Below are 14,594 nucleotides of genomic sequence, written 5' to 3' on the forward strand. Positions count from 1 at the left end.
GCAGCTGCAATCGCGCCTAGCGACCGGGCATATAATTACTAAGGGCGCTACCCCAAAGCATCGAAAGAATTTGTCAGTCGACGGTAAGGATCCGCCTCCGCTAAAGACTCCACACAATCAACTCCCTGCTGGGGGACTGGTCGCTGAGAGCATAGCGAGAATCGTCTCTGATGACACTCAGAAACGGCGGGTGAAGGATTCGCCGAAGCCTACTGAAAAGGTCACGGAGACGCCGAAACCTAGCGAAGGTGCGACAGGAAGGAGAGACTCAGAAACACTCCTCCACCGTTAGGCCCATGAGAAGGTTTCTCAGAGGGCGACGGGGGGATTTCCTTCACTTTGTGGGAGAGATCTCAACGTTTAGAGGAGGAAGAACAGGTTTTTCCACCCCCTAGACCCTTCTGGGTCCTCCCATTGGACCAGGGAGAGATTTGAGACCTGTATGGACAGGATAGATGGGTTTGTGTCCTGTTCTGACCTGACCAAACCTAGGGGAGGCCAAGGGATGAAGATCCTCAGGGCCCTCAAGCCAAGTTCCCAAGACTTTCCGACCCTCCGGATGAGGAAATCTACACCTATGACCTCACTGAAGATGACCCTTATGTGGACACCCAGGAAGACGACCAATTTATGGACCCTGGGAACTTGCAAGATCCTGTTGAGGGCTGGGGGGTAGACTTCAATACATGTGAACCACAGCCATGGCAGTCTCCTTTGTCACCTGTCCCTAATACTGTGGATTTGGCCTCCCCACAAACTACTCCTGTTAGGGAGCCTTCGCCTGTGGACGATCAGCCCACTTTTAATGCCATGCTACGCAAGGCTGCAGCACACTTTGAAATCGATACGGGGGAGACTATCCCCGAGATCGATTTTGTGGAAAAGATCATTAAAGAAAAGCCACCGACTAGCCACGCCATTCCTGTTTATGTTTATATGTTTCTATAGCGCCGTAAGCCCGCAGGCATCAGGGCGCTGTGAGACACAATAGGCTAAATTGGACATCATGATCTCTGGCTCCGGTGGGTGTCAAGAGTCCTATTTGAAAAGGTGGTTTTCAGGAGTTTTCGAAATTGGAGGTGATTTTCTTGGCTTCTCAGAGTTATCAGAAGGGCATTTCATATCTGAACCACCTTTACTAAGAATGATCTGCCCATACCGGATTTGAGCCTGTGTTTCTGTTCAACTAGTAGGTACTTACCAGCTGAGCGAAGATGTCTCTTAGGAGTATAAAATTCAATATCTTTTTTTAAGTAATGGGGCGCTTTGCCAAAAAGGCATTTATGTACCAAGGTAAGGGCTTTAAATACAATCCTGTCTTTGACTCTAAGCCAGTGGAGAGATTCTCTCGCCGTGTTAACATGGTCTCTTCTAGCCAGTTGTTTTACAATCCTGACCGCGTCATTTTCTATGACTTGGCAAGTATGTATGTCTTTAGCGCTGCCCCCTATCAATAGGGCATTGCCATAGTCCAGCCTTGATAGCACTACTGCCCTGGCAATGGTAGCCATGTTGTTTTCATTCAAGAACGGTCTGATGGCGCTCATTAATCGCAGATAATAGGTCGTGTTCTTGCTTAAGAGATTTGCCTGAGCCTCTGAATTAACCGAGGAATTCATCATCATACCCAGCGTCTTTACTTGACTGGAGACTGTGATGATGGCTTTTTTAATCAGGAATGTTTTATATTCCCCACCCAATTTTTCTAATTGATGGCTGGAGCCAAAATCTCTCCTCGCTTCCATCAAAAGGTGCCTTGCACCCTCTTTGTCTACACCAGCCTTGGTCAGGGGTGTTAACCCACGGATTGAGAAACTCTTCAGCCCCTCCCCCTCTGATCCTCTATATATTAGAGGTTACTCCATCCCAGACTCTCTGGTGGTGACCACCACGAGGAAGAGGGTGGGGGTTCCTCTATCCACCGGAGGAGCACCCCCTGATAAGGAAGGGGGAAGAGGATTTATGCACTTGGGAAGAGAGTTACAGCCTCGGCGGCTTTCGCTACGCGTATTGCCAACAATACAACCTTGTTGGCCAGTTACGCTGATGCCCAGTGGGCCCTGTTACGCAAAGGCCTACAGGAAGTTCCTGAACCACTTCGCACCCGTCTTTTGCTCACGGTTACCGAAGGCACCGTAGTGAACCAAAGCATCATTAAAAATACCTTAGATGCTGTGGAAACGGCTGGGCGTTCCTTAGTCCAAGGCGTTCTCCTCAAAAGACATGCATGGCTTAGAAACTCAGGTTTCAAGCCAGAGTCTCAGGCGTCCCACGTTAATAAACCCCTGGAGGCCTCCAACTTGTTTGGAAAGGCGGTGGGTGATGCCCTGGAAACAGCAAAGAAGGAACATGAGACCTTAAAGACCTTGGACCAAATCTCTAAGCCCTCCAACAGACGCGCAATAAGATGCCTTTTTCGTGGCCAACGCCAGCCTCAGCAGCAGTATGCCTTAGGCAGCAACTGGTCTTCCCCTCAAGGAACCAGTAATTACAACACACAGTATGCCTAGAGAGGCCAACGTCGTGGCAAAGGAAGGGGTCAGGACCCTACTCCTAGAGGATCCCCGGCTGCTGCCACTAAATGACCCGAAGATCTGGGTCCCCTCCCATGCCTCCCCGGTTGGGGGCCGGTTAACATCCTTTCTCCAGGCATGGGAGTGAATTACCACAGACCATTGGGTACTGTCAACAAGAGCCCACGGCTACTGTATCGAGTTCAGTCGGTCCCTGACATTCAGACCTCCAAAGGGAAGATGTCTCACACCAGAACACCTTCTCATCCTTCTTCAGGAAGTAGAATCGCTGCTGGAAAAAGGAACCATAGAGGTCGTACCTCTGTCACAGGTAAAGGAGGGTATTTATTCAGTGTACTTCCTTGTACCCAAAAAGGAACTAACCATGCTCCCTTTATTAGATCTGCGCCCAGCGAACAAATTTGTATAACCTCGAAAATTTCGTATGGTGACTCTGCAGGAAGTAATTCCCTGCTCACGCGGGAGGATTACATGGCAACACTGGACATGAAAGATGCATACTTTCATATTTCAATGTTGCCAGCACACAGGAAATACCTCAGGTTCATGATAGGAGGCAGACACTATCAGTTCAAAGTGCTACCCTTCGGCATAACCTCAGCGTCAAGGGTATTCACGAAAGTACTGGCAGTGGCAGCGGCTAATCTGCGCAGGTTGTCCATTCCGGTTTATCCTTACCTCGACGACTGGCTCATAACAGGGGATTCTTTCGAAACATGCTTCTCAAATACCCAAAAGACTATAGACCTCTTATTTTACCTGGGCTTTTCCATCAACGAGAAGAAGTCGAGTCTAGACCCCAGCCAGGTCAAGCAATTCCTTGGGGCTCTAATTCGAACAAAGGACGGCCTAGTCTTCCCCTCAAACAAGAGGGTACAAAACATGCAGTTTCAAATCCCTCAATATGTAGCCGGTCGAGAGGTGACGGTATGCAAAGCCATGCGATTGATGGGAATGATGGCGTCATGTATTTACTTGGTTCCTCACACGCACCTGCGCCCAATGCAAGAGTGGCTCAACAGCCAGTGGTGTCAGGCCAGCGGACAATGGGACGATCTAGTGGTTGTCTTGCAAGCCCTGATTGTCTCGCTGCGGTGGTGGTCGAGGGGAAACCTCGTGAAGGGGATCTCCTTCTCCACCCCCGCAGTGGAAGCCACTCTAACCACAGACTCATCCCTCACAGGATGGGGGTCTCACCTGTCCCATCAGATTGCGCACAGAGTTTGGACTTCAGGTGTGGCATCCAACCATATAAACCTTCTGGAATTGTTGGCGGTCTTCAAAGCACTGAAGGCCTTCAAGACACATCTACAAGGAAAAACGGTGCTTATCCTCACGGACAGCACCACGGCCATGTATTACCTGAACAAGCAGGGGGGCACTCACTCTGCAGGTCTGTCCAAGCTGTCACAGAACATCTGGAAGTGGGCTCTCAAACACAACATGTTCCTGTTATCACAACATGTATGTACCAGGGGAACTCAAATCTACTGGCAGACGGAGTCAGCAGACTTCCCTCTACCCGCAGAGTACAAATGGCAATTACACAAAGACATTGTCTCCCACGCTTTTGCAGAATGGGGCCTCCCAGAGATCGACTTGTTCGTAACTCTGGAGAACGCTCAATACCAGGATTACGCCTCCAGGTGCCCCCAGAAAAGCTCCAAGGGAAACAGACTCTGGATAACATGGTCAGGGAAATTTGTCTATACTTTTCCCCTGACTCCTCTTCTCAACATGATAGTGCACAAGATGCTCCAGGAACCAGTAACAATGATACTGGTGGCTCCCATGTGGGCTGGCCAACCCTGGTTCGCTCATCTGATGGAGATGTCACTATCTCCTCCGGTGAAACTATCATGCCCCTACAACATGATGTCGCAGGACAGGGGCCTAACACTGCACCCATAGCCGCAGACACTAAACTTGACAGCCTGGCTCCTGACGTCATAGAATTTTGACATTTACAGCTCCCTCAGAGATACATGGACATTCTGAAGGAGGCAAGAAAACCGAACACGCGTTACTGCTACTCTAGTGAATGGAAACGGTGCGTCATTTGGTGTAACTCAGAGCATCAACCCCGTTGACTGCTCTCCCACACACAGGGCCTCATCACGAGTCTGGCGGTAACCCTTAAATGCAGTGGTAGCGCTATTACCGCCGCATTTAAGGGTCTGCCAGATCATGGCTTTGGTGGATTTCCGTGGCAAAATTACCGATTTTCGGCGCAATTACCGTCAGCGGGAAATCCGCCGGCGGTAATAGCGCACATTTTCCCCATTGGGCCCAAAGGGGAATGAGGAATCCCCGAATGTGCCCAATGGGGAATGGGCAATAACCCTTCCGCCAAACCCGTGATCCGGCGCTAATAGCGCCGGGGCGTTTGGTGGTAGGGTTATTAGCGCCGGCTTTACAGCGCCGGCTTTACTGCCCAACTCGTGATGAGGCCCATATTGTTTTATACCTGACTCACCTGCTGGACTCAGGTTTAGTCTTTAATTCAATTAAAGTTCACCTACCTGCACTCTCCCCCTATACTACGTCACAACATAAGGTATCATGGTGGAAGGTTCCAGTTATGAAAGCCTTCATGGAGGGAGTGAAAATAATTCACCCTCCTGTATCTAACCCTGTTCCCAGATGGGACCTGAACGTCGTATTAACCAGGCTAATGGGCTCCCCCTTCGAGCCCATGCATAAAGCCTTAAGGATCTCACTCTTAAGACTGCTTTCTTGATAGCTATCACCTCTATTAGATTGAGTGAACTACAGGGCTTCTTAGTGAAAGGTTCAAATACAAAAGGATCGAATGCAATACTTTCGAACCAAAAGGATCTAAAAAAACAACAAATCCGAATGCCCGTTTTTTGAAAAAAAATTTTTTTTTGGGGGTCCACTCTCAAAACCCTGTTTTTTTGGGGAAATACCACTAATTTTTCCTATACGAAACCAAAAATAAAACCCATAAAAAATAAGTCATTCGATCATTTTATTTTTTTCGAACATATTGCATTTCGAAACTTTGTATTCGTAACTTTGACTGGACACCAACTACAGGCGCTCTCTATCTTAGACCCCTTTGTAACAGTTCAGAAAGATAAGGTGGTTCTACGCACACACCCCTAGGTTTGCACCTAAATTCTTTTCAAAGTTCCATGTCAACCAGTCAATAGAGCTACCAACGTTCTTTCAAAACCCATAAAACTTGGGAGAGAAGACCCTGCACACACTTTATGTGCGCAGTGCGGTCATGTTTTATATGGAAAGCACTCAACCACTAAGAAAGACTAATCGGTTCTTTGTCTCAGTGGCGGCAGGAAGAGAAGGAGATGCAGTTTCCAAATCCACAATATCTAGATGGATTGTCCAGTGCATCACTCTCTGTTACACTCTTGCTAAGAGAGAACTGCCCTTCAACCCTAGAGCACATTCTACTCGAGGCACCGGGGCATCCATAGCATTCATTGCAGAGGTTTCCCTTGAGTCCATTTGCAAAGCGGCAACCTGAAGTTCTGTACACACCTTTACAAAACACTATTGTCTAGATGCCCATTCTAGATCCGATTCCCAGGTGGGACAAGCAGTACTAAGACATCTTTTCTCCACTGTTCCTTCTCACAACCCACCTCCAACTCTGGGTACTGCTCGCTAGTCTATGCACAGCATGTGATTCTAAGCAGATTAACAAACATCAGAAGAGATGCATTGCTTACCGTAAAAGCATTTCTGATGATTGTATCTGCTTAGATTCACATGCGCCCACCCTTCCTCCCCGCTCGGATGGAAGGAACATAGACGTCCTGTTACTTTTCTCTCTTTTCTGTACTCAGTCATAACACTCCCTCATGGCAGAAAAAATGCATTCGGAGGGACCTCAGCGCGTGAGGGATTTTGGGTACACTGCACATCACTATAGGGATAGTGTTACAGATACACCTGTGCCGACGTCCCCTTTCGGTCCCCGAAAGACAAGATGCAATACTCCGCAGTGACCACTGGATGTCAGACTAAATGCGCATCATGTGAATCTAAGCAGATACAATCATCAGAAATGCTTTTACGGTAAGTAATGCATGTCACCCTCTCATATCTACGCAGGAGCAGGGTTCCAATTCATCGCAGCAGCCCACAGCTTTTTTGCAGTGGGAGGAAGCAGATCGCTTCCTGGGAGGGCTGCAACAGTGCCCCAATGTCCCCGCAGAGACCAGGTGAGCGTAACAAGGTGCAATAGAACATGTACCTATAGCGGAGAGGAACAAGGGTTGGTACTCCCCTTATTTTCTAATTCCCAAGAAGGACGGAGGACTAGACCTATCTTGGACTTAAGAAACTTGAACAAGTTCAAGATGGTCACCCTTTCTCAGATCCTTCAGGCTCTCCAACTCCAAGAATGGTTGGTATCGTTGGACCTTCAGGATGCTTACTTTCATGTGCCAATCCATCTAAAGCACAGAAAGTACCTGAGGTTCGTGGTTGGCGGTTCTCAGTTTTGAGTTCTGCCATTCGGGCTCCCCTCTGCCCGAGGGTTTTCGCCAAACTGTTGGCGGTAGTGGTAGCAAGCCTCAGGAGAGGGGGGATTCACGTCTACCCCTACCTGGACGATTGGCTGATCAGGGCACATTCTCCCGAACAGGCCCTGCAAAATCTCAGCATTACCTGCCACTCTCTACAAAGGTTGGGCTTCTCCCTCAATTACAAGAAGTCCCATATGATACCATCCCGGAGTCTCCAATTCATTGGAGCAGTCTTGGACATTCCTCGGGGAAAGCCTTGCCCCCCGAAGTGAGAGCTCAACACCTCCAGATAATAACAAAATTCCAGAATGGCCAACGTCCTCCGGGCTTCGATTATTTATTTATTTATTTATTTATTTATTTATTTATTTTTTTGGGTTTCTCTGCCTCCTGGCATCCTGCATTTTTCTGGTGCCAGAGGCCAGAATGAGATCCCTTCAATGGGCTCTCTGAATGCAGTGGTCCCAATTTTCAGGGAACATGAAGTTGCTTAAGACTTGATGTGGTGGACTTGCGAAAAAACAATGTTCTCAAGGGACAATCCTTTTGGCAACCATGGCCGGAGATAATTGTAGTGACGGACGCCTCGCTCATGGGGTGGTGAGACCACACCAACAAACTGGCAATCAGCGGTCGTTGGTCTCCATCGGATTCCAAACTACACATCAACCTTTTAGAGCTAAGGGTAATCAGACTAGGTCTTTTTGCTCTCTGGGGAAAGAATGTCCTGATAATGATGGACAACACAGTGGCGATGTACTACCTCAACAAGAGAGGAGGTGTAGCGTCACTACTACTGTGCAAAGAGGCAATGCAGCTTGGGTTCTCGGCAATAAAAGAAGGAATCTCTCTATGAGCAGTTCACCTAGCCAGAGAAAAGAACACGGCAGTGGACGCTCTGAGCAGGCAGAGTACAGTCTCCCACGAGTGGGAGCTAGCTCAGGAAGTCCTTCAAGAGATCTTCACCCTTTGGGGAACCCCTAACGTGGATCTGTTCGCGACCGAGGTCAATCGAAAGTGTGAACAGTATTGCTCAAGGGAATTTCTTCTGAGAGGAGCTCTAGGAGACGTTCCTGGTGGACTGTGAATTTCCAGTCCTGTAGGCGTTTCCTCCAGTCCCCGTGATTCCTCACGTGATCAGGAGGTTGAAGAAGTTCAGGAAAAACATGATCCTAATTGCTCCGGATTGGGCCAGGAAGTCCCGGTACCCGGACCTTCTCGAGATGCCCATCTGTCCTCCAATACGTCTTCCACAAAGAGAGTATCTTCTCTCGCAAGAAGAAAGTCGGGTTCTCCATCCGGCGGTCAAGACACTCAGCCTTCATGCATGGTTTCTGAGGCTGAGATATAAGGATTGGGACCTCCCGGACGACGCAATGGAGATTTTGCTTTCGGCCAGAAGGCCAGCAACCAAATCCTTGTAACGGTGTTGTTGGAATAAGTTGGGGAACTGGTGCAAGGATAAGGATGTGGACCCTTTTCAATGCAGCACTCCTATGGTGCTATCTTTTTTGCTACATCTGGCCATCTGGCAGCGCTTTCCATCTTTAAGCGCTCCTCTGAAAAGGTTTCTTATTTCAAAATACTGTTAATTGTGCAAGTTCTGAAGGGACTCACTAATGTGTACCCTCCTGTACCTTTTCATGTCCCTGCTTGGGATTTAAATCTTGTGTTAAAATTTCTAACATGTATACCCTTCGAACCTTTACGTTCCTGCCCGTTGCTGCTATTAACACTGAAAACTACTCTTCTGGTAGCACTAACATCTGCCCGCAGGGTTAGTGAGTTGCAGGCTCTTTCATGCAAACCTCCCTATACTACCTTTTATAAGGATAAAGTAGTCCTGAGAGTTAAACCATCTTCTTGCCAAAAGTAATTTCTGACTTTAATTTGTCACAAAAAATAACACTGCCAACTTTCTACCCTCTTCCTCATTTGGGCAAAGAGGAAGAGAGGTTGTATAGACTAGACCCAAAAAGGGCTCAGAGTTTTTACATTGTTAGAATGGCAAAATTTCACCATGATGACCAACTTTTTGGTTATACCCGTCTTAAGTTAGGACTAGCGGTGACTAAACAAACTATTTCCCAGTGGATTATACTGGCTATTGGAGAGTGTTAAAGACTAGCTGGAAAAGACCCGCTGGAAGGGCTTCAAGCCCATTCCACAAAGGGTATGGCTACTTCCGCGGCTCTTCATAGGGGTGTCCCGGTGATTGACATTTGCTCAGCCGCAACTTAGGCGTCAATGCATACCTTTGTTAAGCACTACTGCTTAAACTCCTCCTGATGTCAAGGGGGCCTTTTTGCTAAGGCAGTCCTTCATTCCGTTTATGATAAGAGTAAATAGTACTCCCTCCTCCAAATTGCCACTGCTTTGGGAGACTATCAAAGATGAGGAATACGTGGGAGGACACAATCCATTCGAAGAACAAGTTACCAACTGTAACGATCTTCGGCTGGATGTTCCTCCCACATATTCCTCATCGCCCCTCCCAGCCTACTCCACCATACAATTTACATGAATTACACTTTGCGTTTTCCAGAGAGCTTGCAGTCTGAGGTACGTTGAATAATGAAACGAAAAAACGGATCTGAAGCCAACAGGCGCTCCACGGGCTACTTCTACTGCTGGTGATGTCGACGCGCTACGGTGGCCTTCGAGGGACATCGACGCCACGACATTGTGCACAGCGCCCTCTGCCAAGAAAAACTTTCCGAAGCAGCGTAGCTGGCGAAACGAATATCGACGATGAGGAATACTTGGGAGGAACATCCAGTCGAAAAGAACGTTACAGTTGGTAAGTAAGTTGTTCATCTGAGGCAGTACAAAAGCTTCGCTCTTTGCATAAGGCTGTACCACCTTTGAATGTTTGGTAGCATGGACAGAAGAGCCAGGCTTATTTTAGGAGGGAGAGAAGGCTGTAGCCTAGTACAAAGAAATTGGAGCATACATACGGTTCAAAGAAACACTGATACACTAAGTATTGTAAAAATAATGGTTTATTTTAAATACAGTAAGCCAGGATAAATCTTGGGGAAGTAAGTACCATTCACATAAGTTATAAACACAATTATAAAAACCAACTCCATACTTATGGTATTCAAACCAAAGTATAACCCTATTAAGAATAGCATTCAGCAGTTTAAGGTGAATCAAACCTAAAGTGTTTGTTTTTTTTAATTTATTTTTATTTTCAATAAAACCAAACAAAATAACACACATTACAACTGTTTAGGACGTACATAATCAGCATCAAACCATCACATTATACCGTATAATTCTCTGTCCTCCCCCCTCCCTCCCCACAAACTAGAGCCGGCTCACTCATGTCATCTATGGGAGCATTATCAGGTATCGCAGTGCTTGTGCACTCATCAGAGTCCTCTGATTCGCTATTGTCTTGGTGAGTGTTTGCCATAGAGAATCAAACCTAAAGTTAAACATTCAGAAAAGCAATATGCTATTCTTGGGGAATAAGACCAGCTTAGTTACTTTTAGATTACTATAAGTAAATCAAGGGTAGTAGATCCTATTGGTCAGAATATACAGTATTATTCAGTTGTCGACTCACCTAATTAGACCCGCATTGTTACAGTGATCTCTTGCAACATATGTAAGTTTCTTCTATCAAGAATGCATACAGTTACACTACCAATGTCACTTTTAAGGTTCCATGTCATTTCATTCTGGAATGTTTTTTGCTGTTTTTTTACTGCCGATTTTTTAATGAAAAAACTCATTCTATTTTTTATTTTTGGGGGGTTTTCCCAGCAAACCCCATCACCTTTAATTGTGTATATATTCCTGAACACCCATACCCCAAATATATATTTTTCTAACCCCCCCCCCCCCCTAAAAATTTAGATGGTCTTTTTCGTTAACAAATCAGCTGTAAAAAACCCTGCGAAAAAACATGTTGCGATGAAAAGACGTTGTACCACTTTTAAGAACACAGTTCACATCTAGCAAAGGAACTCATATACTTTCTGGAGGTAGTACAAGCAACCCAAAGAAATGTATTAACTTAGTAAACTATTTTAGAAGTGCACTAAGCAATTCAGGGAAAGTAAAACCCAATTACAGTTTCAGAAGCACAACAGCTATTCAAGGTCATTATAACCTATTGGTATATACACTTTTAACACTGTTTCTATTACAGGAATAGACAGTTTAACCAATGATACTTTTCAGAAGTGTAATCTACCGTTATAAGGTAAGTAGGAACTTAATGACCATTTTAGAAATGCTATAAAGGAGTTCAGGGAAAGCATAACCCAATTATACATTTTTATAAATACGCATTGCAAGAATGGTGACTCTCCTGTGCATTACCACAGCCGATTTGACAGTCTGGTAAGTGAGAAAGGGGACACAGTGCATCTTCCCAGTACGTATTCCACATAAGGTTGGGTGTGCTTGCTCACTAAATAAAATATAATGGGGATGGGAATCCCACTTTACTTCTTGGGAACAGTAGTTGACGCAAGAGGTAATAAGAGAAATTAAAAATGGTAAGCCCAAAGGGCAACCCAGACTAAGCCCAAAAGTTAGAGGGAACTACAAATCCAAACAAACTCTGTGGAGAGACATAGAAAGGTCACCCATAAAAAGAGTGAAAGACTAGGTGAGAGGGGAAAAAGATTCCCACTCAGCTGTGGACAAGGACAAATAATCACCAAATCCAAGCAACAAAAAGTTATGGGGTTGACGCAGGTCAGAAGGATTATTCACATTTATGAAAATCTTAACTTCACAGCAACACACACACTTTGGCACGAATGTGGACTTGGTCCAGACAGACCCAAACCCCGCATCGGGCCACACACAGGCTGCCACTTTCTCCCCCTAGAGCTGGAGCTTTCCCAGGGAAAGGGCTTACCATATATGGAAAATCCAGCGACTCAGGGCAGGAAGACTGTCCAACCACAAGATAGTCAAATGATAGGCGGAAATCTTGTAGCACAACCATCTTAGAGTATATGATATTCTAATTGGCATTAAGCAGTAAAATGGAAAAGTGTGCGAAAAGAAATACTATCAAAGTATCTGCTGCCACAGACTATCCTGGATACTGCATGCAAGTAGCCACAAAGTTGCTAAAACAAAGTGTCCCTACTGCACTTCATGTAAGGTGATTTGTGCAGGAAAAACAAAACTAAGAACTTTACTATGGAGAACGGGGTTGTCCTGCATGGATAGCCAAAGGGGCTGATCTGTACCCCCAAAACAGAGGAGCTTAGCAACTCCTAACGTTAGGAAAGGCTCAAAACAATATCAAAAGGAAGGGTGTCCCATTGATGTGTATGGAGGGAAAGCAGCAAAAAAAGAATCTTTCCTAACAGTGCCCATTGTATTTTGTTTGTTTTTTGTTTTCTTGCTTAGTTTGCTTTTGTTTTCTCATGTGCGTTAACTCTTTCTCCCAACTATTACTTCTGCAGATTTCTCTGTATTGCTCTGTATTTGATGCTGTTTTAACAGTAGTATTGCAATGTATTGTTTACCTTTTCTCTATTAATTCCTGGCTTTGTATGACATTTCTTTGCAGGTGTACATAGAAGATTCACTTGGGGAGCGGATTTGGGTGGACAGTCCTCAGTGTAAAACGTTTGTGGATAATATCCAGACAGCGTTTGGCACAAAGATGCCTCCTAAAACCATGATGTTACCAGGTGACACAGGACGGATTGGAGGGGATCTCAGTGCTGGTACGAAGACTGTCTGTGTTCTTTTTTGAACTCTGGGAGGGATGTCGTGAGATGGGGAATCTTAATGCGAAAAGATGATGAGCTGCAAAAGCTGGGAGGGAGTTATCAAAAGGAAGATTGAGGAGTGTTAGTCAAGATTTCTCTTTATAGCACCTTTCCCTCCATTTTTATGAACCTCCAAACTTGTTGCTTTTATTTTTGAATCTGACCCGTTCTTTTTGCAGTGCAGTGAGGCCTTCAACTTTACTATAATGGCATTTGCTCATTTTTCATGGGGAAACTGACATGTATTGTATTTGTCATTTATATTGCTCCCTTTCCCCATTTGTATGGCCTCAATGGGCTTTGTGGTTGGAACGCCCTCAGGGACCGAAGTCCATGTGTGGGAGATTTTAAGAGTTAATTTTAAGATGCATGTGTGCATTTTGCCAGTTTAGTACTTGGGGGTGGGCTGGCTAGGCTCCAGTAAGCAGCCCGGAGGTCCGGCACGTGGGCGGGTACTGTTGGTGGTTTAGGATAGTGCCAGAGACTCGATGTGTGCCCAGCTAGACTGAATATTGTTTGTAGATTGTCGTTGTATACTAATGGCAGAGGTGTTTAGGTACGTCAGGGTTTTCAATGTGTACGGCTATGTTAGCTTCTAGACTGGAATTGCATAGCCACAGCTGCATTCTATGGTGCATGGATGGGTGGCCGTGCCTGTGTCTACAGACGTGGTGTAAGGTATGCATACCTTAAACTCGGATGAAGTTAATCTTCAATGCCGTTTTCCCAGGTCCCACCCAATTGGCTGGTCTCGCCATCTGTGGTCTTCCTAGACCTAGACCTTCAGCAGTGGGAGATGGCCCAGAAGATATGGGGGAGTGATGTACGTTTGTCTGGGGGTGAGGGAGTAACACCTCTATTCAGGATAGCTGAATAGAGGGAGAAACGCCTAAAATGGGGCACAACAGTAAATACAGTAACACATGAGTGGTGCCTTAGGTTTGCAAAAAGGGTTTCATCCAAGCGACGAGAATGTAACCGAAAAAATTGGAATGCACCGTTATATTAAAAGTCATGAGCAACACATCAACATGTGTAACCGAGGATGATCCTGAAAACAAATATTAGGTATCACCCTGGGTTCCTGTGACAGATAAACACACTTCAGGATGGGGTGCATACAAAAGAAGACAGTAGGACAGGGGCGAGTACTCTCCATCTCTGCCTAAGTGACCACTATGGCTAGAAAGCACTGGTGTGCCGCTTATCTAAAAGTGACAGTAAACGGAATGGAATATCTACCCATTTTAGTGTGCACCTTACCTCCACTAAAAATACAGAAGAGTTCAACTGTCTAGGATGGGCTGACTTCCAAAATACAGTAATTGCTGTTAACCCCACCCAGCCCAGTCTTACCTTGTCAGTTGCTGGTGGTTGACGGCCTTTGGGCCCTTAGCCGTCGAGCTGCCTGGGCAGGGCCTCCCCTGTGCGGTTTAGCCAAGGGGATCGCTTCAACCAATCAGGGCGGAGGGCAGGGTGGAAGGCGGGCAGAGGGCTGGAGAAGGAAGCGGGAAGTGGCAAAACTATGGGCGCAATGCAGAGAGCGCAGAGAAGTTGTCAAATAAATAACACAAAAACAAATAGGCCCAAGGGACAGTCAGATCCAAAAGCCAGATGCTTTCCTTGACACAGCAAACTAAATTAGTGTCTGAAGAAAGGTATGGCAGAGGCCGTAGAAAAAAGAAAGGCAAAAAAGGGATGCAAACAGAAGAGAGGAGCGGAAAAAAGGGAAAAAGGGCAGTGGAGAGGTTGCACAAGAAAGCCAGGTATGGCAGAGCCTGTCGAAAAAG

The 14,594-nt window shown here is 46.1% G+C and overlaps 1 protein-coding gene across 1 annotated transcript in view; it reads left to right on the plus strand.

Annotated features, from left to right (window-relative positions):
• Positions 1–14,594, plus strand: part of INTS1 (integrator complex subunit 1) — a 2,112,141-nt gene that overhangs the window by 290,564 nt on the left and 1,806,983 nt on the right. The window contains exon 6 of the mRNA XM_069647642.1: positions 12,600–12,759. Within this exon, the coding sequence (XP_069503743.1) occupies positions 12,600–12,759 (160 nt within the window). The remainder of the gene's footprint in view (positions 1–12,599; positions 12,760–14,594) is intronic.

The sequence above is a fragment of the Ambystoma mexicanum genome, chromosome 2q, assembly GCF_040938575.1.
Source record: "Ambystoma mexicanum isolate Mex_15411 chromosome 2q, UKY_AmexF1_1, whole genome shotgun sequence".
In the NCBI taxonomy this organism is placed as follows: Eukaryota; Metazoa; Chordata; class Amphibia; order Caudata; family Ambystomatidae; genus Ambystoma; species Ambystoma mexicanum.